Source organism: Salvelinus alpinus, chromosome 12, assembly GCF_045679555.1.
Source record: "Salvelinus alpinus chromosome 12, SLU_Salpinus.1, whole genome shotgun sequence".
NCBI lineage: Eukaryota > Metazoa > Chordata > Actinopteri > Salmoniformes > Salmonidae > Salvelinus > Salvelinus alpinus.
In genome coordinates, this window is record NC_092097.1 from 18,175,145 (window position 1) to 18,198,074 (window position 22,930).

At 46.0% G+C, this 22,930-nt stretch overlaps 1 protein-coding gene across 1 annotated transcript in view; it reads left to right on the top strand.

Annotated features, from left to right (window-relative positions):
• The window catches only part of LOC139535636 (leucine-rich repeats and immunoglobulin-like domains protein 1), a 51,585-nt gene that overhangs the window by 7,764 nt on the left and 20,891 nt on the right, over positions 1-22,930 (top strand). The window contains exons 2-7 of the mRNA XM_071335244.1: positions 8,274-8,345; positions 9,346-9,420; positions 20,560-20,697; positions 20,844-20,987; positions 22,193-22,336; positions 22,623-22,766. Coding sequence (XP_071191345.1) covers positions 8,274-8,345; positions 9,346-9,420; positions 20,560-20,697; positions 20,844-20,987; positions 22,193-22,336; positions 22,623-22,766 — 717 coding nt within the window. The remainder of the gene's footprint in view (positions 1-8,273; positions 8,346-9,345; positions 9,421-20,559; positions 20,698-20,843; positions 20,988-22,192; positions 22,337-22,622; positions 22,767-22,930) is intronic.

The window sequence follows — 22,930 nt, forward strand, 5'->3', positions numbered from 1 at the left end:
AAACGTTCTGTTACTGCATTATACACCACCTCACTCAATCACGTAATCCAGTGGTATTGGTAAACACCCCCCAGAGGTTGGTTTTGTTTTTTGCCCACAGGAAATGGGTTTGTTTTGGTGGTTTCATGACAGGCTCTGGTCTGGTGGTTCCTCTGGTCCTGGGTGCAGATCACCTGGCCTGAGGGGGTGTACTGCGGGGGTGTTGGGGTGGCAATGTTTTGTCACGGTCTGGTTCGTGTCGGGTTCCATTGGGTAAAAGTTCAGTGGCTGACCGAAACAAACCACAACTAACATGCAAATAAACACCAATAAAACGTTGAGGAGAGAGCTGTTTTCTGGTAATCAACATTGTTGCCATTGTGTGTCTATCCATGGTTACCATGCATTATCAGCCATGTGGTATGAATGAAGGAATGACTGATGGCGGATGAAACTGCCCTAATGAAATAAAAGTAAAAACCATACTGGTTTCCTCCATTTCCTTCACCCAATGTAGACATATCCACAGTGTACACTGACCGTAGGACTGAGGCCCTTGTGGTTTCAATGGCAATTCTTACTAAGCAGTCTTGTAATCTTGTGGTATTGAGAATGGTTTTGCTGAATTGGTTTATTGTCATGGATTCTTGAGCCTTGTGACTGTAATGTCCCTAGGCTGAGTTTTATAAAACAACAGCATTGTCATTATTTCCTGGGTTTAAGATTATATCGATAGTGCTCTGATTTTATCGTTGCCCCCAAAAATAATGATTTCCCCCTTAGTGCGAATGTTTGATAGTTATGGTAGATAAACAATAAATAATCAGTGCTTGCTTGGGAAAGTATCTCATTCATTTATTGTCAACCTTTAGACTACGGTTTACATTTTAGCAAACACTGTTATCCAGAGCGATTTACAGGAGTAATTACGGTTAAGTGTCTTGCTCAAGTGCACATCGACAGATTTTTTTACCTAGTCGGCTCGGGGATTCAAACCAGACACTTTTCAGTTAATGGCCCAACGCTCTCAACTGCTAGGCTACCTGCCTCCGGTATGCATGTATACATAGCTTTAGACAGAAAATAATTAGCAGCAATAAGCGAGTAAAGAATTCCTTTCATAACTATAGATAAAAGTTAACATTTACATTAAGTTATGAAGTGAGCTCATCGCGGTGTTCACTGTAATGACAATTGAACGGCTGCTGCCAGAAGTCATTCCACACAAATCCAGTCAACAGAATAGATGGCCTTTTTGTTAAGACACACTGGGGCGCCAAGTTTTTTTTTCTTTTTGTTTAAGCCGCTGTCTACCAAGTGGGTTTGATAGATGAATCATCTGTGAATTCTGTACATCTGGTAAGAGTTAGGACATTTGGAGAAGACATTAGAAAAAAAAATTGTTACTTGGAGAGGTACTGCGAAGTGGAGAACCCCCAAAACTGGCTGTCTGGCAACCAAGAGCATTCTTACCTTTCAAAAAACCTGCAATGGCCTGTGTCCACTGATTTAGTAGGAAACAGAGGGGTTCAGTACCTGCACATACATCCACACACACAGGCCTACATAACCTTATTTCTAAAGTTTGGCCCCATTCTCTCTCCATGGATCATGGTGTAATTATTGCAGATAGTTTCTGTTTGCAAGAATAATAAACATTAGGCAGGGGAAGTCCGTATTCTAATGATCAGTCATTTTCTTCACTTTGAAGTACAGTACATACGATCAGCGGCCTGTGGAAAGGGAACTGAAACAATACCCCCTCAAAATGTGACTTATGTTCTTTCAGATTCATTGGTAAAGCTAATTTCCTTTTTGGAGTCTGGCGACCATATAACACATTAGGATTTTCTATCAAACTCCAGTCCGTGTGTGTGCATGAGACTGTATGTGTGTGTGCTGTGTGCTTCCCCCCTCATGCGTCTTGGCTGGCGTCTTCGGGCCTGAGTTCATGCTAGTGTGGACCGTGCTGCAGCCCCATGCCCCCCCCTCTGTTTGTTTGGACTGCCTGCTCCGTACCGAACCAAGAGCACCCTGGGAAAGGACCTGCATGGCTCCAAGATGTGTGCCTACCTCAGAGACTTCAGAAAACAGAGACATTCTCCCTCTGACTTAACTTTGCTCACAGGCTGTAGCCTAGCTAGCAGACCTTGTTTGTTGCCTGGAATTGCTGCCGGAAAATCTGCAATGCAAGCCGTGCTGTTGAAATATGCTGATCCCATCAGCCCACATATCTGCTGCTCTCAAATGTGCTCTGTAGAGATGTGCCGACTACAGCACATTTAGCACATCTAGTAGGTGTTTGCACCAGGCTGAATTGTGATCATAGATACTACGCAGGCATTTTGTGCCACTTTTTAAATGTTTGTTTGTGGCTGCTTTCACTGTCTTGTCCCTCTCTCTCTTGCCTATGTTTTGCTGAAGTCTAAAATGGTGGGGTGGTGTTGGTATTACTCCTGTGTACACGGGGGGAGGCTCTCTACGCCTCCGTCTGGCTTGCCCTCTGTTTGGCCTATGGGAGCTCTCTTCTCCTAGCTCCTCCACAAACAGAAGGTTATTCTTTAACTATTTTATGGCTGTTTGAAAACGGACCACATTAAAGCTCCGCTGTTTCCCAGCTGCACAACAAAGGCCCTATCGCTGACATCACTTCACACTTCCAAAGAGCGAAGTTCACACTCATCTTATCAGCAATAGAGATGGGTAGATAAAGACGATTCCAGTCTACAAACCCAACCCCCCTTCACTTCCGCATTCTGCCTTGGATTATGAGGGCATTGTCATAAGAAATGATATCATCCCCCTGCTTTTTATTTAATTTAACCTTTATTTCTTCTTTGACAGAATACAAAATAAGGAGATTTTTCTCTCTTTTCTTTTAGGTAGTAATGATGGGTTTCTGTTGCTCCAACAGTGTAGTAGTGTAACGGTTTAAGTCTAGTGCGGTTGAACTCTTAAAGTATTTTCAGAGGTTTTCGAGGCAGGTCAGTGTACTTCGTCACACAGGTTTTATAGTTTTATTGCTGCTTTTAATGGTGTCTCAGAGTGGCTAAGCTAATGTTGCTATAGCTGACATCTACCCTTCCGATCTCTGCCAAACTGTGTTGCTATTGATTGATCTGAGCTCTCTAGAGTAGACTGTGTTTCAGGGCAACAGGTGGACTGAAGTGGCTGTGGCTAAATTGGCCAGGCCCAGTATGTACAATACATTCAAAAAGTATTCAGACCCCTTGACTTTTTCCACATTGTTACATTACAGCCTTATTCTAAAAATGGATTTAATTTTAAAAAATCGCATCAATCTACACACAATACCCCATAATGACAAAGGGAAAACAGTTTTTTTGAATTTTTTTGCAAATGTGTATATAAAACAAAAAAACATACCTTATTTAAATAAGTATTCAGACCCTTTGCTATGAGACTCTAAATTGAGCTTAGGGACATCCTGTTTCTATTGATCATTCTTCATGTTTCTACAACTTGATTGGAGTCCACCTGAGGTAAATTGAACTAATCGGACATGATTTGGAAAGGCACACACCTGTCTATATAAGGTCCCACAGTTGACAGTGCATATCAGAGCAAAAACCAAGCCATGAGGTCGAAGGAATTGTCCGTAGAGCTCCGAGACAGGATTGTGTAGAAGCACAGATATGAGGAAGGGTACCAAACAATGTCTGCAGCATTGAAGGTCCCCAAGAACACAGTAGCTTCCATCATTCTCTCTCCTTCCAGTTCTCTGCTGCCAATGACTGGAACGAACTACAAAAATCTCTGAAACTGGAAACACTTATCTCCCTCACTAGCTTTAAGCACCAGCTGTCAGAGCAGCTCACAGATTACTGCACCTGTACATATCCCATCTATAATTTAGCCCAAACAACTACCTCTCCCCCTACTGTATTTATTTATTTATTTATTTTGCTCCTTTGCACCCCATTATTTATATCTCTACTTTGCACATTCTTCCACTGCAAATCTACCATTCCAGTGTTTTACTTGCTATATTGTATTTACTTCACCACCATGGCCTTTTTTTGTTGCCTTTACCTCCCTTCTCACCTCATTTGCTCACATTGTATATATACTTATTTTTCTACTGTATTATTGACTGTATGTTTGTTTTACTCCATGTGTAACTCTGTTGTTGTATGTGTCGAACTGCTTTGCTTTATCTTGGCCAGGTCGCAATTGTAAATGAGAACTTGTTCTCAACTTGCTTACCTGGTTAAATAAAGGTGAAATAAAATAAATAAATACAAATTCTTAAATGGAAGAAGTTTGGAACCACCAAGATTTCCTAGAGCTGGCTGCCCGGCCAAACAGCAATCAGGGGAGAAGGGCCTTGGTCAGGGAGTTGAACAAGAACCTGATGGTCACTCTGACATTCCTCTGTGGAGATGTGAGAACCTTCCAGAAGGACAACCATCTCTACAGCAGTCCACCAATCGGGCCATTATGGTAGAGTGGCAAGACGGAAGCCACTCCTCAGTAAAAGGCACATAACAGGCCACTTAGAGTTTGCCAAAAGGCACCTAAAGGACTCTCAGACCATGATAAACAAGATTATCTGGTCTGATGAAGCCAAGATTGAACTATTTGGCCTGAATGCCAAGCGTCAAGTCTGGGGGAAACCTGGCAACATCTCTACGGTGAAGCATGGGGGTGGCAGCATCATGCTGTGGGGATGTTTTTCAGCGTCAGGGACTGGGAGACTAGTCAGGATCGAGGTAAAGATGAACGGAGTAAAGTACAGAGAGGTCCAGAGTGCTCAGGTACATCTACAAACCTGTTTTTACTTTGTCATTATGGGGTATTGTGTGTAGATTGATGGGGAAAAAACGATTTAATACTTTTCAGAATAAGGCTGTAACGTAACAATATGTGGAAAAAGTCAATGGAGCTGAGGGATTTCCAAATTCACTGTATTTTTTTTAATACGTTTTTATTTTCTTTAACTAGGCAAGTCAGTTAAGAAAACATTCTTATTTACAACGACGGCCAAACATGGACGACGCTGGGCCAATTGTGCACCGCCCTATGGGACTCACAATCACGGCCGGATGTCATACAGCCTGGATTCGATCCAGGGACTGTAGTGACACCGCTTGCACTGAGATGCAGTGCCTTAGACCGCTGCACCACTCGGGAGCCCCACTGTAATTCTTAGACAAGTCCGTTTTAAAACGTCAGGGCCTGGCCATCCTCCACTCCCACCTTCACCTCAGTTGATCCTGGTTGTACAAGTCGTTAAATGCTTTAGGTGGATAGGAGCTGGGTCTGGTTTAACGCAGGGGTCGTTGGCTGACTTGTGGCGATGAGGGTGAGAACCTCGGAGAGTCCTAAGGCCAGGACTTGGCTACACTAGACTAGAGCAGGCCAAGTCTTTCAGTATTTTGTTGAAAGCTAGGCATGAATTACCTTGCTAAGTACGTTGGGCTGTGGTCTTGATCATGCTGACTAATGTTAAACAAGCCTGCTCATTTAGATAAACAGTGCCATGCAGTGGAATGCGCCATTCCTGAGTTTCAGCAGAATAATATATTTATAGCGTTCGCCACACTCAGATTTATCCTACCTTTCAGAATGTGTTTTTGGACTGTTAAATTGACCACGTAGATAATTGAGGATATATATATATATTTTTTTAAATGTCTAAAAGAAAATCAGCCCTTACACACGCTTACTTTTTAATCTCTAGATCTGTTTGCTGAGTTGCTTTAGGACTTTTTTCTGCCCCCTAGCCTTCCACTCTGTTTTGCTGCTATGGCATGGCAGGCTCTGGAGAGCATTAGCTCCTGTCATTGGGGCGTAACCCCACCCCCTCTACTCGTGACTGTAGAGGAGAAGGAAACGGTGGCGTTATCACCGGCTGCTCATACAGTAGGTGTTAAAACACAGTGAAAGTTATCTGATCAGATAACAAGAAAATGAAGCACAATAAAGAGAACACAATTCTGAAGTTGCGTAAACACTCCCTTCCCCTTGGCCTATCGGTATACTGGGAATACACACAGTTTGTTTGTTATTGTGGCCCTCCGGCACCAGTACGGCAGGTTTTGTTCTCAAATGTGACCTTTCTTCACTCTACTCTAAATGGACAACAGCAAACAATGACATGTTTTACATTTCTGTAGTATCCTCTACCCCCATAGCACAAGCATTTTCTTACACCTGAAACCTGTTTTAGGGGGCATGACAGCAGCCTTCCTCTCTGAGTTGTTGTTTTATTGGTTGTTTTTCAATGAGGAGCACTCCAGTTAGGCATAAGCTTCATTATCCTCCGTTTGTACCAACCAGGGCCTTGTTAAAGGCTGGCGCTGATTTTCTGTGGAAGAATACTGCGGTCGGTGTTACTCGCTGCCCTGCGGCGGTGTTCTCAGCTGTATTCGTAGCCCCGGCCGGCCCAGCCTGGCGGAGAAAACCCAGGGATTTTTCACTTTGCTTCAGTATAATGAGGTAATTGCCTCCTGTAGCAGGGACAGCAATTTTGCAATCTGGCATAATGGTGGCAGGAGGGCCCAGCCAATGATCAGCCCACCGCCCTGTCAGAGCTCTGCCTGCGGGGCACAAGCTACCATTTATCTCCTCACACACACCTACTGTAGAGAGAGAAACTTATCTCCACAGACACTGGGAGAGGGAGCTAGAGAGCAGGATATGTGTTGGAATAGAGAGAGAGGTAAAAGGGGAGGCAGATGTGCAACATGTGGGACCTGTGACTATTTGAAGAATGCCTTTTTTATTATCATTCCAATTTTCTCGCAAATCTGATGGGTTCGTTTAACCTTGTACTCTGTGGCAACCTGTAGTGAAAGTGTGTTGGAAAGAGCAGTTCTCCCAGACCCTGTTTAGAGCAAAGCGGCCTGCTGAGGCTGTGCAGGCTGCCTGCCACCAGAGGAAGCAGCAGGAATGTGGTGCGTCAGGTGAATCTGTCCCCAGACTCTGGGAACAAGCAGCCATCTCTCCACAGGCTTGTGAAACATTCCTAGCCCATCTCTCATGTCTGGAGGCAACCTGGGCTGTGGGCTCCTTTTGTCTCAGAGCAGACCTCACTAAAACACTGCTTTCCCTAGTAGACTGCAGCCCCCACTGTCTGCTGACAAGAAGTAGGAGATTAAACGTGTGTGTATATGTGTGTGTGTATGCCCATTTGTTTGTGAGAGACATTTTGTTTATGAGTGTATTTGGCTCACAGGATTTTCTACAGTTTGATGAACTCTGTCTGGTTATTAGTAATCTCTCGTGGACAGATCTATGTAAACATAACTGATAGGCTACCATAGAATCTGTCACCATCCTTTGCGAGGGTGAAGACTTCGCAAACCAGAAATCTCCATTTCTAACACGCTTATCACCAGAACCCTAATCAAGCATCTGACCAAATTACACACAATTTGATTTCTGGGTTAACTGAGAATAGGCTACTAGTAACACTATCTCTGAACAAATCACTATTTCATGTTAATCACAGTGCCAGTGAGGTGGTGGTTATTTAATGCATGGTTACTCTAAACTGAAAATGGACTTGTACACAGATTGATGGCTGTGGGCTACATTGTGTAAACCAGGGATGGGCAACTTTGAAGGGGGTGGGGGCCACAAAAAAAAGTCATCATGAGAGGCTGCAGTTGCTTGCGGGTCTGCATACCCGCAGTTGCTTGCGGGTCTGCATACCCGCATGTGCAAAGTTAATTGTGTGCAATTCTACACATTTTGCCAAAGGGTATAGAGATAATGTTGCCGTTTTAAAGCAGGTTTGCTGCAATTGTACACATTTTGCCATAGGGTGGAAAGAAATGTTTGCCGTTTTAAATATATCTGAGTGAGACTGACTAACAAAATCAATGGGGCCCCCCCGGCCGGTAATTCGACAGCTGCCCGCTAGACTAATTCACCAATGTAAAATATGTTAGCTGACATGGTCTAATTGAGTGACTATCAGACACTTAGATAACAAACTGCTGATGCACAACCACATCTTGAAATTGCACCTTGTATTCTATTTGAACTTGCAACAGTGAGTTGAGACCCCGACTGAGTTTCAAATATTATTATTTCGATTATTTTATTTAGTATTTAGTATTTATTTATCTGAGAGCCGCCAGTTGTGTGTCCCTGGTGTAAACCAAGCCAGACACAATATTGATTGGGAACCCCTGAAACAGAACTAAAATGGGAATACAGGGTTGTCACAATGTTATAGGGAGGTGGCACAGTTGAAAGAACACATGAAATGGAGGTTCTGGTGGTGAGTGTGTCAAGACTAATCAGCTTGTTTTGTTCCTCAGAAATCTTGGCCACAACAAGTTGACAGCCATTGATGTCGAAGTCTTCTCAAACCTCCCAAACCTACGAGAGCTGTAAGTACCTCAGACCTCTCTGTCTCTCTCTCTGTCACTGTCTGTGTGTGTGCGTTCATCTTCTCTCAACCAGGAGTTCCCCTTGGCTGTGTGTGTGGGGACTGGGCTCAGCCTTTTCAATGGCTGTCATTCAGAACAGAATAGGATCGATTGGCAAGCAGACAACTAATCTATGAATGCATTGGGGCGGCAGGTAGCCTAGTGGTTAGAGCGTTGGGCCAGTAACCGAAAGGTTTCTGGATCGAATTTCCGAGCTGACAAGGTAAAAATCTGTTGTTCTGCCCCTGAACAAGGCAGTTAACCCACTGTTCCCCGGTAGGCCGTCATTGTAAATAAGAATTTGTTCTTACCTGACTTGCCTAGTTAGCGATAGGCCTAGCAGGCTTCCCAATGCTAGCGTTAGAGGGGGCATCAATGATGTTCTTACTGGACAGTACCCTGAACAAACACCGCAGTAGATCGGCATCTCACACAATCACTTACACTCACCATAATAGTCAGGCCCCTTACTGATATGGTACATTTATTCTCAGTCACATACACTATACATTATCTTATCCTTGGATGTATCGTCTTGAAATTAGTCCAATTGAGGATATTAAGCTTTCTCCATCACCTGATACCACGCAGGCCGAAACTTGGCTTGTGAATATCTGATACGCTCAAGAGGGTCTATCTCAACCCAGGCAGGGAGGGCACAGACACTGACACCTGTCAGAGCCCAAGCGCACACACTAGCCTGACACCGCTTCATCCATCCATGTTTTTACACGCAAGCAATTCTGTTGTACATGAATGATTCAGATGCACTCTGGCACCATGTTGATCCACTTCCTTATTAGACTACGACACTGTGAGGAAACCTCATGTCTGCAAGTTCACTTCCAAATACAACTTGGTCAGTCAATTCACAGCAGTGTTATCTCAATACAGTGTTCTGTTACTTTCTCCTTTCCATCCATTCTGTCCTCTAACATCACTGCTTCTATGTTTCCCTCAGGCGCCTGGACCATAATGAGCTGACGTCCATCCCTGATCTAGGACCGGCTGTGTCTAAGATCGCTTCCCTCTACCTGTGAGTACACATTTAATTTACCACCATGGGGATGTCAAGCTGGCATCACACTGTCCCTCACCGAATTGTCAATGTTTGTTTGAGTGCCAGTTTAGTTATGACCAAGAATACTAGTGAGACACTCTTTCTAGTTGAATTGCTATGCTATGACGGTAGTATGATGTAACGTTGACCGTGCGGAGCACTAAGAAAGTGCTCCAGAGTTCTATCCTGGTTGAAGTTGTAAAACTGCCTGGAGGGACTGCCTATGCTGGCATCTCACAGGAGATTTACTGCCCTATTTGGAAAGAGCTGCTGTGTGCTGTGTGTCACAGCTGTGAGCCTAGTGGCCCCCTCGACAGACAGACACACAATTGTGACGCTGTCCCACTTGCTTGGCCTACAGAGTAAGTAAGTACTTGTTGTTTTCCCGACAGTTCACCTCTCATGGTGGCTAAGGAACATTCAATCATCTCACTCAACCTCAAACAGGAGAGAAAGCTCATAGGTTCTGTCTTAACCGTTACCATTATAGACAATTTGCAGCCTGCTTGTCTGTTGGTATAACACCCACTTCAATGCGCTCACTCGTGGTTGTAACAGTCCAGCAGGTTCCTGTAAAACTGACCATCACTATGCATCACTTTCAGTGTTTGTAATAGTCATCCCTGCCTCTCCCTGTGTATCATCCGTCAGCCCCTCAAAATAGGCTGTGTAGTGTTCTCACTGTAACTGTCTCCAAGCACTTTGTCAGATTTGTGACAAAATTCTAATTCGGCGATATGTGAAACTTCCTGTCAAACATTAGGATACAGTTAAAGTCTGAAGTTAACATACACTTAGGTTGGAGTCATTAAAACTCGTCTTTCAACCACTCCACAAATTTCTTGTTAACAAACTATAGTTTTGGCAAGTCGGTTAGGACATCTACTTTGTGCATGACACAAGTAATTTTTCCAACAATTGTTTACAGACAGATTATTTCACCTATAATTCACTGTATCACAATTCCAATGGGTCAGAAGATTACATACACTAAATTGACTGTGCTTTTAAACAGCTTGGAACATTTCAGAAAATGATGTCATGGCTTTAGAAGCTTCTGATAGGCTAATTGACATCATTTGAGTCAATTGGAGGTGTACCTGTGGATGTATTTCAAGGCCTACCTTCAAACTCAGTGCCTCTTTGCTTGACATCATGGGAAAATCAAAAGAAATCAGCCAAGACCTCAGAAAAAAATGTGTATACCTCCACAAGTCTGGTTCATCCTTGGGAGCAATTTCCAAACGCCTGAAGGTACCACATTCATCTGTACATGGGACCACGCAGCCTCATACCGCTCAGGAAGGAGATGCGTTCTGTCTCCTAGAGATGAACGTACTTTGGTGCGAAAAGTGCAACTCAATCCCAGAACAACAGCAAAGGACCTTGTGAAGATGCTGGAGGAAACAGGTACAAAAGTATCTATATCCACAGTAAAACGAGTCCTATATCAACATAACCTGAAAGGCCGCTCAGCAAGGAAGAAGCCACTGCTCCAAAACCGCCATTAAAAAGCCAGACTACGGTTTGCAACTGCACATGGGGACAAAGATTGTACTTTTTGGAGAAATGTCCTCTGGTCTGATGAAACAAAAATAGAACTGTTTGGCCATAATGACCATTGTTATGTTTGAAGGAAAAAGAGGGATGCTTGCAAGCAGAAGAACACCATCCCAACCGTGAAGCACGGGGTGGCAGCATCATGTTGTGGAGGTGCTTTGCTGCAGGAGGGACTGGGGCACTTCACAAAATAGATGGCAACATGAGGGACAATTATGTGGATATATTGAAGCAACATTTCAAGACATCAGTCAGGAAGGTAAAGCTTGCTCGCAAATGGGTCATCCAAATGGACAATGACCCCAAACATACTTCCAAAGTTGTGGCAAAATGGCTTAAGGACAGCAAAGTCAAGGTATTGGAGTGGCCATCACAAAGCCCGACCTCAATCCTATAGACAATTTGTGGGCAGAACTGAAAAAGCGTGTGCGAGCAAGGAAGCCTACAAACCTGACTCAGTTACACCAGCTCTGTCAGGAGGGATGGGCCAAAATACACCCAACTTATTGTGGGAAGCTTGTGGAAGGCTACCCAAAACGTTTGACCCAAGTTGAACAATTTAAAGGCAATGCTACCAAATACTAATTGAGTGTATGTAAACTTCTCACCCACTGGGAATGTGATGAAAGAAATTAAAGCTGAAATAAGTCATTGTCTCTACTATTATTCTGACATTTCACATTCTTAAAATAAAGTGGTGATCCTAACTGACCTAAGACAGGGAATTTTTACTAGGATTGAATGTTAGGAATTGTGAAAAATGGAGTTTAAATGTATTTATGTAAACTTCTGACTTCAAGTGTATGTTGGAGGTTCAGTTTGAAGGAAAAAAATCTGCTTTGTTTTCTGTGAGTTTTCATTGCCTCTTAAAGTATTGTGCTTGATTCTAGGTCACTGTAAAGCCTCAACAAGGTTTTCAGTTAGGCTATGTGTATGAAGTGACTGCTAGTTCAGGAGACTACGGTTCGTAGCTCTACTCTTTGCTCGGGACAAGCTTCTTTTTTTGGCCTGATTCTCAGCCTGTTGCTATGGGAAGCTCAGTGCATGATGGGAAGAGGCATATCTTTCCAAAGCTGCAGAGCTGAAAGAAGTAGAACCTGCAGCTGGAGCTGTCACTCACAGGGCTTACTGTAAAAAGGTGACAGGAAGGGTTGGGGGATGGGAAAGGGCTGGCTCAGGATGACATCACTGTTACCGCCACAAGGCGGGCGTTTGGAGGTGGGAAGTACTGGAGCTCAGGTTTTGCCCACAAGTAACCCCACCTCACCAGCTCCCCCCCCCCCCCCACACACACACACACCTTCTGGTCTGTTTGTTAGGCTGATCCTGGCTGGATGGAAGTGGGGACTAAATTCCTCTGCCCGTGGTGGAGAGCGACAGGAATGCTGTCAAACAGCAGTGCTGTGTGAGACTGCAGCCGCAGTGCGAGGGGGGGAGAGGAAGGAGAGAGAAAGGGTGCTAGAACAGAGGGTTGTCTGTCACCATACCCTGACCTGCGCTGGCTTCTCTCTGGGCTGAGAGGAGAGGAAGAGCTGATGGCCACAGTGAGACCAGCGTCTGTGTTCCACTCTATTATGTTAGCCCTTCAACCAGCTGGCCTCCTCTCCTCCAACAGGGTTTCTGAAGCAGCGTGTGGTGATTCTCTCTGAGAAGACCAGGCACTTTCTTGTTTTCTCTTTGTCTCGCTACCTCTCTCTCTCTCCCCATATCACTCATTCTCTCTCCCACACGCCCAACGGTTCTTTTGATCCTCTAACTTGTGGAGTTCATCATGCAGATCAGCCAGTCAGAGCGGCCCTAACCAGCTAATCTGTGTGGCCGCGGGGCTTTGGCTTGGATTAATCACTGCTCTCAGATCAGCCATGGCCCCACCCCGGCCCGGGGCTCCCACACTCCCACAATGCACCTGGCATCCTGCTCTCCCAGAATGCAGCAGGGCTCCCACGCTCCAACAATGCCACAGCAGGCCACCAAACCCCCATAGAATCACATGGGCCAGGGGAGAGTGAGACTTCTCCATTGTCCGGCATCCGCCCTTCCAACTTCAAAGAGAGGTGTCAAAACAACTCCATGAAAATCACATGGTTAATGGGATGAAATGATTTAAAATAACTGTTCTATTGTCTTCATTCCCAACATCAAAACGAGGTAGAATCCACAAAGATCACAGTGGAAATGGGAGAATGGCCAGTAGTGTAAACACTTTTATTATCAGCACCCTCAACATCAAAAGCAGTGTCAAAACCGACCCTAGGAAAATCAAATGGCTAAATGGATGATGAGATTTGGAATAAAGGGATCTGTTGAATGTACCCCAGACATCAAAGAGAGGGGGAAAGCCAACCCCCAAAATTGCATTGGCAATGAGATAATCAGAGTTTTATTAACAAACGTATTGTCTGCATCCCCCAGCATCAAACACAGCCCCCATCCCAGTCCCCACCTCTCCTCTTGCCCATCCTCTTGAGTGTCACACAGCTGGATTATTTTGGCTGTGGGAGAATGGGGTTGAGGAAAGTAAGAATGAGGAACTGTACTTGGAGGGAGAAGAGAGGGGAAGGGAGAGCGGGACATTGATGTCAGCATCTGAGAGACAGAGAGATCCAGGCCAGCCTCGCCCTCCTGCTTGAGCCAAGACTGCCTAGTTTTTCCCAGCAAGGGTCAGCAGCTGTTGACCCTTCCTCACCCTCCCTCCTCACCCCTCCCTCCCTGTTCAGTAGAGCCTCAGTTCTCCCCCTGTCAGTCAGTCTCCCTAAGCCCTCCTCTCTGTCTCTGGGCTTCCCAGGGGCTTCGTGTAGGTCAGGGAGGAGAGGGAGGGCCTGAGACTCATCCTAAACCCTTTTCACCACTGTTTATCCAGGTGAGCTCTGGGCTGCTGTGGGACTCCACTCCCCTCATGGCCCAGAGTAGAGGGTCTACAGAGAGTCTTACTTGACCATCTGTGTGTTTTGTGTTTTGCTGCAGTTTGACTGCCGGAACACCTGTCTGGAAACACCAGAGGACAAACGTCCAATTTTTACCAAACACTGTTTGATGCTGGGTCTGGGAGTCGACTCTAAATTGGGTTCCTTGTGTCGTTTTACTCATGGCATGGGCTTTATTTGAAGTCAAATGTCATGTTGATTTCAGTTAGTGAAGAGAGTAGGAATGGAACTGACCCTGATCCTCTTGACGAGACACGAATTCCAGGCAGGGATCAGCAGTTCCTGACGTGTGTGCGTGCTGTTGGGTTCAGGTCACATGGAGGGTTGTGTGTGGTGTGTCAGAGAAGGGGGTCAGTAACACTAGCCGTAGTGTCAGGGAGGTGCTACCGAGGCTTGGGTGTATACCGTATTTTAGTGTAGAACGGTGTTGATGCATGTACAGGTTGGGGTTTTTACGTTACCTTGTATGACAGTATATCAATGTTTGGTTTGTTAATTGTGTTACGCTACTACACCGTGTGAAATGTCCGTTTTTATAGTTTGTTCTGTTTTGCTACTTACGTCGTCTCTCACTCTCCCTCCCTCCTTCCACATACACCAAGCCCCACCCCGGTCACACATGGAAAGCAGGTTTTACTCTACCACGAGTCACTTGCAGTTCACATGCAGTGACAGTCTGCATGGTCAATGCTGCAGATGCAACAAGATGTTGGTGAAAACTATGCTGCTTTCCACTTTGCTGAATATAATTTGTTTAAAATTTAAATGTAACCTTTATTTAACTAGGCATGTCCGTTAAGAACATATTCTTATTTACAATGAAGGCCAAACCCGGACGACACTGGGCCAATTGTGTCCGCCCTATGGGACTCCCAATCTCGGCTGGATGTGATACAGCCTGGATTTGAACCAGGGACTGTAGGGACTGCACTGAGATACAGTGCCTTAGACCACTGCGCCACTCGGGAGCCCAAAATTACCCTATTAGTGTGTGTATCTTACGGTCTGCAAACAGCTAGTTTCTCTTCTTAGCAAGTTGTTAGCAAAAATAAATTGTCAGCCGTTAATGCTAATCACCAGCTAGGTAACTAGCTAAATGTACTTAGTCCGAGCAAAGAGAGGAGCGGAATCAGAGAGGAATAGGCAAAGAGCGCAAATTTTAGCCACATCAAAGCTATATCAAGTAAGAGAAGGCATTTAATGTAACAACTAATTAGGGTCCATTGGAAAACACTGACCAACACTTTGGTTCCTACCCTGTCACAATAACCCCTCCCTGGCTTTTTCATTTGCTGTCAAGTGCCCATTATATTCCAACTTTTGGTTGACGTTTTATTGAACAGTATAAAACAGAATGGACAAAGCTCCATTTCAACCCTAGGGTCATGCACTACTTTTATTATTCAAAAAAGAGAAAATACCATCAAATACAGTCGTACTGCCTAAAATACGTAAAATATTGTGATATGACATTTTGGCCATATCGCCCCTCCTTACTGTGGTATGTGTGTCATTGAGCACAGGCTTTCATCCCTTCTCGGGTAGCACTGGCCTTCACTGGCTCCGCCTGCAATGGCAGGCTGAGGAAGAGTCAACCATTTGGACAACCGAAAAGAAGTCTGTATCAGTTTCCTGTCTGTCCGTGTCCGTGTGGATTTGTCTTTGTTTTGTATCTGTCTGTTCACGTGTTTGTGTGCATAAGTCTATATACATCTGTGTGGGAGTTTTGTCTTTGTATACTGTCTGTGTGTATGTCCTTCTGTTAGTGTGTGTGGCGCGGCGGAGGTCTGTATGCACATGTGTGTGTCTTTGTTATTTCCCCCTGTGCCAGTACTGGGCATAGGTACACAGGGGGAAGTGACTGGGATTCCTGTGCAGCTCTGTCCCTGTCCATCTGTCTGTCTGCAGGCTGTAGCTCAGAGGTGGATTTTTCCCATTCCTTCTAGCCAACACCAAAATAAACCACAGATGTGGAGAGAGACTGTGACCGACCATTCCTGCAGAGCAGAGAGCAAGCCAAAATAAAAATTAGCTTTTTAAAAACTCTTTCTCAGGCCTCCTACTGCAGGATTAACTGGACTGTCAGGAGGGACAGAGTTAGACCGTGCTTAAAATGTAAGTCCTTTCGTATAGCCAAGTCTTCCTCTGTTTTATTTGGAAGTAGTCGGTTACATTTAACACCAATAAACAAGCCATGAACATCATAGTCACAAAAAATACCTTCTCTGATTAAGCTTTGCTTGGATCTATGTTTGTTGTAGCAAGACAATGTGTTGCTCAGGGTTGAGTTGGTGTCTGTTGGTTAGGGTTGGGTTGGTGTCTGTTGGTTAGGGTTGAGTTGGTGTCTGTTGGTTAGGGTTGAGTTGGTGTCTGTTGGTTAGGGTTGGGTTGGTTAGGGTTGAGTTGGTGTCTGTTGGTTAGGGTTGGGTTGGTGTCTGTTGGTTAGGGTTGGGTTGGTGTCTGTTGGTTAGGGTTGGGTTGGTTAGGGTTGGGTTGGTGTCTGTTGGTTAGGGTTGGGTTGGTTAGGGTTGAGTTGGTGTCTGTTGGTTAGGGTTGGGTTGGTGTCTGTTGGTTAGGGTTGGGTTGGTGTCTGTTGGTTAGGGTTGGGTTGGTGTCTGTTGGTTAGGGTTGGGTTGGTTAGGGTTGGGTTGGTGTCTGTTGGTTAGGGTTGGGTTGGTGTCTGTTGGTTAGGGTTGGGTCGGTGTCTGTTGGTTAGGGTTGGGTTGGTGTCTGTTGGTTAGGGTTGGGTTGGTGTCTGTTGGTTAGGGTTGGGTTGGTGTCTGTTGGTTAGGGTTGGGTTGGTTAGGGTTGGGTCGGTGTCTGTTGGTTAGGGTTGAGTTGGTGTCTGTTGGTTAGGGTTGGGTTGGTGTCTGTTGGTTAGGGTTGGGTTGGTGTCTGTTGGTTAGGGTTGGGTTGGTGTCTGTTGGTTAGGTTTGGGTTGGTGTCTGTTGGGTTGGTGTCTGTTGGTTAGGGTTGGGTTGGTGTCTGTTGGTTGGGTTGGTTAGGGTTGGGTCGGTGTCTGTTGGTTAGGGTTGAGTTGGTGTCTGTTGGTTAGGGTTGGGTTGGTGTCTGTTGGTTAGGGTTGGGTTGGTGTCTGTTGGTTAGGGTTGGGTTGGTGTCTGTTGGTTAGGGTTGGGTTGGTTAGGGTTGGGTTGGGTTGGTGTCTGTTGGTTAGGGTTGGGTTGGTGTCTGTTGGTTAGGGTTGGGTTGGTGTCTGTTGGTTAGGGTTGGGTTGGTGTCTGTTGGTTAGGGTTGGGTTGGTGTCTGTTGGTTAGGGTTGGGTTGGTGTCTGTTGGTTAGGGTTGGGTTGGTGTCTGTTGGTTAGGGTTGGGTTGGTTAGGGTTGGGTTGGTGTCTGTTGGTTAGGGTTGGGTTGGTTAGGGTTGGGTTGGTGTCTGTTGGTTAGGGTTGGGTTGGTGTCTGTTGGTTAGGGTTGGGTTGGTTAGGGTTGGGTTGGTGTCTGTTGGTTAGGGTTGAGTTGGTGTCTGTTGGTTAGGGTTGGGTTGGTGTCTGTTGGTTAGGGTTGGGTTGGTTAGGGTTGGGTTGGTGTCTGTTGGTTAGGGTTGGGTTGGTGTCTGTTGGTTAGGGTTGGGTCGGTGTCTGTTGGTTAGGGTTGGGTCGGTGTCTGTTGGTTAGGGTTGGGTTGGTGTCTGTTGGTTAGGGTTGGGTTGGTGTCTGTTGGTTAGGGTTGGGTTGGTGTCTGTTGGTTAGGGTTGGGTTGGTTAGGGTTGGGTCGGTGTCTGTTGGTTAGGGTTGAGTTGGTGTCTGTTGGTTAGGGTTGGGTTGGTGTCTGTTGGTTAGGGTTGGGTTGGTGTCTGTTGGTTAGGGTTGGGTTGGTGTCTGTTGGTTAGGTTTGGGTTGGTGTCTGTTGGGTTGGTGTCTGTTGGTTAGGGTTGGGTTGGTGTCTGTTGGTTGGGTTGGTTAGGGTTGAGTTGGTGTCTGTTGGTTAGGGTTGGGTTGGTGTCTGTTGGTTAGGGTTGGGTTGGGTTGGTGTCTGTTGGTTAGGGTTGGGTTGGTGTCTGTTGGTTAGGGTTGGGTTGGTGTCTGTTGGTTAGGGTTGGGTTGGTGTCTGTTGGTTAGGGTTGGGTTGGTGTCTGTTGGTTAGGGTTGGGTTGGTGTCTGTTGGTTAGGGTTGGGTTGGTTAGGGTTGGGTTGGTGTCTGTTGGTTAGGGTTGGGTTGGTTAGGGTTGAGTTGGTGTCTGTTGGTTAGGGTTGGGTTGGTGTCTGTTGGTTAGGGTTGGGTTGGTGTCTGTTGGTTAGGGTTGGGTTGGTTAGGGTTGGGTTGGTGTCTGTTGGTTAGGGTTGGGTTGGTGTCTGTTGGTTAGGGTTGGGTTGGTGTCTGTTGGTTAGGGTTGGGTTGGTTAGGGTTGGGTTGGTGTCTGTTGGTTAGGGTTGGGTTGGTGTCTGTTGGTTAGGGTTGGGTCGGTGTCTGTTGGTTAGGGTTGGGTTGGTGTCTGTTGGTTAGGGTTGGGTTGGTGTCTGTTGGTTAGGGTTGGGTTGGTGTCTGTTGGTTAGGGTTGGGTTGGTTAGGGTTGGGTCGGTGTCTGTTGGTTAGGGTTGAGTTGAGTTGGTGTCTGTTGGTTAGGGTTGGGTTGGTGTCTGTTGGTTAGGGTTGGGTTGGTGTCTGTTGGTTAGGGTTGGGTTGGTGTCTGTTGGTTAGGGTTGGGTTGGTGTCTGTTGGGTTGGTGTCTGTTGGTTAGGGTTGGGTTGGTGTCTGTTGGTTAGGGTTGGGTTGGTGTCTGTTGGTTAGGGTTGGGTTGGTGTCTGTTGGTTAGGGTTGGGTTGGTGTCTGTTGGTTAGGGTTGGGTTGGTGTCTGTTGGTTAGGGTTGGGTCGGTGTCTGTTGGTTAGGGTTGGGTCGGTGTCTGTTGGTTAGGGTTGGGTCGGTGTCTGTTGGTTAGGGTTGGGTCGGTGTCTGTTGGTTAGGGTTGGGTCGGTGTCTGTTGGTGTCTGTTGGTTAGGGTTGAGTCGGTGTCTGTTGGTTAGGGTTGAGTCGGTGTCTGTTGGTTGGGTCGGTGTCTGTTGGTTAGGGTTGGGTCGGTGTCTGTTGGTTAGGGTTGGGTCGGTGTCTGTTGGTTAGGGTTGGGTCGGTGTCTGTTGGTTAGGGTTGGGTCGGTGTCTGTTGGTTAGGGTTGGGTCGGTGTCTGTTGGTTAGGGTTGGGTCGGTGTCTGTTGGTTAGGGTTGGGTCGGTGTCTGTTGGTTGGGTCGGTGTCTGTTGGTTAGGGTTGGGTCGGTGTCTGTTGGTTGGGTCGGTGTCTGTTGGTTAGGGTTGGGTCGGTGTCTGTTGGTTGGGTCGGTGTCTGTTGGTTAGGGTTGGGTCGGTGTCTGTTGGTTGGGTCGGTGTCTGTTGGTTAGGGTTGGGTCGGTGTCTGTTGGTTACCTTTACTTGAGCCCAAGCATCAGTATCAGTGTATGTTAACCTCTATGGCTCATCAAACTCTCAATAAGAATGTGTTCTTAACTGTATTGCCTAGTTAAATAAAGGTTACATCATTATTAAAGTGGCTAAAACTTTGCTCAACTTGGCTTTATCCAAGTGCTCTGAGAGAATAATTGGCTCATCAATCCAGAATATTCCGTGACTTGGCTGTTGGTGTCAGTCCGCAGGGGCCCTTGGGAGAGTTTGGAGTGGACCAGGGTTTCTTTGTAGACTCTCAAAATACTCGTTTGCCCCTGAAGCAGGGATACTCTGTGTGCTCTGTTCCTGAGTGGGTTTGGAGAAGAGGAGCGTTTGTGTGCTTTACTACTGCTTCTATAACAAACATCTGAAGTTGGTTGATAAGACTAGAAGCTTTGTTGTTCTTCTCCTGGTGTTCCTCTCCTCAGGTTCTGAACACATCTTATCCCCTGAAGATATACCCAACAAAAATATAAACGCAACATGTAAAGTGTTGGTCCCATGTTTCATGAGCTGAAATGAAAGATCCCAGACATGCACAAAAGGCGTATTTATTTCAAATGTTCTGCACAAATGTGTTTACATCCCTGTTAGTGAGCATTTCTCCTTTGCCAATATAATCCATCCACCTGACAGGTGTGGCATATCAATAAGTTGATTAAACAGCATCATTATTACACAAGTGCACTTTGTTCTGGGGACAATAAAAGGCCACTAAAATGTGCAGTTTTGTCACACAATGCCACAGATGTCTGCAGTTATGAGGGAACGTGCAATTGGCGTGCTGACTGCAGGAATGTCCAACCGAGCTTTTGCCAGAGAATTGAATGTTAATTTCACTACCATATGCTGTCTCCAACGTTGTGTTAGAGAATTTGTCAGTACGTCCAACTAGCCTCACAACAGCAGACCACGTGTAACCACGCCAGCCCAGGACCTCCACATCCAGCTTTTTCACCTACAGGATCATCTGGGGGGGAGGGGGGGTCTAAGGAGTATTTTGGTTTGTAATAAAACCCTTATGTGGGGGAAAAACATTATGATTGGCTGTGCCTGGCTCCCAAGTGGGCCCCTGCCCAGTCATGTAAAATGCATAGATTAAGGCCTAATTTATTTATTTCAATTGACTGATTTCCTTTATATGAACTGTAACTCCGTAAAATCTGTGAAATTGTTGCGTTTATATTTTTGTTCAGTGTAGTTTTCTCCTAACAGTTTGTTGTTTTTCTTCCAGACACCACAATAAGATCCGCACTATCGATGGGAGGCGGATGAGAGACCTGATCTCCGTGGAAACACTGGACCTGAGCAACAATGACATCACAGAAGTCAGAGTTCAAGGTTTCCCCGCAGGTCTCCAGATCAAAGACCTGTAAGATCATCCTCTTAGCTCTCATGTCAAACCTTCTCTCCACGTTTCTCCTGTAGGAAATAAGAAATGCTGTGCCAACGTTATCAGGATAGGTCTAATTCTTGTCCATTTGAGGATCCCTGACAATGTGTTATTTTGTCTTCCAGGTACCTGAGCAACAACAAGATCCAGTTCCTGGAGGCCGGTGCTCTGGACCAGCTCTCCTCGACCCTGCAGGTTCTGAGACTGAGCCGGAACCGCATCTCCCAGGTCCCTGTCAAATGCTTCCAGCTGCCCAAGCTCACCCAACTGTGAGTACTGTGCCATACCACCCCCACAGACACCTCTCAGCTCACTGAAAAACATGTTTGTAAACTCTCCCTATTCGCCTTCTAGCCTATCCTCAACCACCATGAGATAAACAACCAAACTGACCTGGGCAGTTGTTAAAGAGATAGTGTATAGTCCCCACACAGACATTGGAGGGAAAGGAACATTGGAAAGTTGGAAAAATCTATGGAGGCTAACTCGTTTGACACAGTCACATTTGTTGAGGAGAGTGTTACCCTCTCCCCTCCAGTGTAGCAGCATTGGTAACATCAGACTGATACCATGGCTGATTTTTGTCCACTGTCCTGTGCCCATGGTAGGCTAGCTCTCTCCTCTCTCAGAGCCCTGCTCTCTGTCATTGTCTTCCCCTCCCCTGCAGCATAGGGCTAGGGTTGACCCATCCATACCTCAACACTCCCACTCTGGGGAGAAAAGACACATGTAACGGGAGTCTCCTCCATTGTAGACATGGCTCCCTTCTCTCCACAGCCCTCCCAGTTTTACCAGGTGGGTTTTGTTCCAACAGGTGTTCCCGGTGACACTGTATCTGAGAATGCTTGTGGCAACATGGAGGACACACAAAGACGCTGTGTGGATGTTTATTGTTCAACTGTGCTCCTGGGCTGTGATGTTAAAGCTCACACGCCAGGGGCACAGATCCACTGGTACAAAGCTATCGCAGAACTCTTTTGATACAGAAGGCAAAGGGCTTTTTTATCTCGCAGGGTCATTTGTATTTTTCCCTTTGCGTGTCCCAGTGAGATTACTCTAAGTACATTGAGAGGTTAACTGTTTACAGTCCATTCTCAACAGAAGTAGTCCTATTTTAGTTTGAGAAGTGAATGCAGATGCCCTGCCCTACAAGTCGGTGCTGTTTGAATGTTTTTTTAAATGACTTAGTTATAGCTCCTATAGTTAACCCTAGCATGGTTAATGAAGGTTTGGGATCATGTGTTGGGGTGCCCAGGTCAGAACGTGACCCTAGTCTGTAAACCCTCACCGCCGCTGTCAGGGGTACACATCGCTGGCCACAGGTGGAATAGATACCACCCGTGGAATGCCACTTATGTTTTTGTGGGGCCGAATGGTGTTAGTTACTTCAGGGTTTTCCATATTTCTCTCTCGTTTCTCTGCTCATCATTGCATCTCTCTCTCTAACTCCTTGCTGTGTTGTCCTGTCCTCCAGTGAGCTGAACAGGAACCGTGTGAGGCAGGTGGAGGGGCTGACCTTCCAGGGCCTGGCCAGTCTGGAGGTCCTCAAGCTGCAGAGGAACAACATCAGCAAGCTCACCGACGGAGCCTTCTGGGGCCTGGCCAAGATGAAAGTGCTGTAAGTAACATACACACATACGGCTCCTAACTCCCTGCCTAGCCTTGAGGACTAATCAGATCAGTTGCACTCAAGAACTTGTAGGACCACTTTCTCCTACTCCACTCATAGGAGTTTCCACTCTTAACAATTGTTTCACAAGCAACTCTATGCTCTATTCTTATGAGCTGAACTATAAGAATGTGATTGGACAACCTGTAATGTCCTTACTCTTGTTTGATACCAAACTACATTACCCCTAATGCCTAGTCTGAACCTGTTTATGTGACCAACTCCTCCCCTGCAGTCACCTGGACTACAACAGCCTGAGCGAAGTGAACAGTGGCTCCCTGTACGGCCTGTCCTCTTTGCTGCAGCTCTTCCTCAGCAACAATTCCATCTCCCACATCAACCCAGATGGCTGGAGGTTCTGCCAAAGGCTACGGGAACTGTGAGTATTCTGAGTGCCACATCAGAAAGCTCCAAACCCAGGTTAACCATATCACTAAAAACCTCCCAACACCTAAAACCAAAGCAGCAAAAACCTCCCAACCCTTGTAACTATAGCAACCAGCCCTACCTCACCCCCAGCCACTGAGAAACAAACTACAGTAT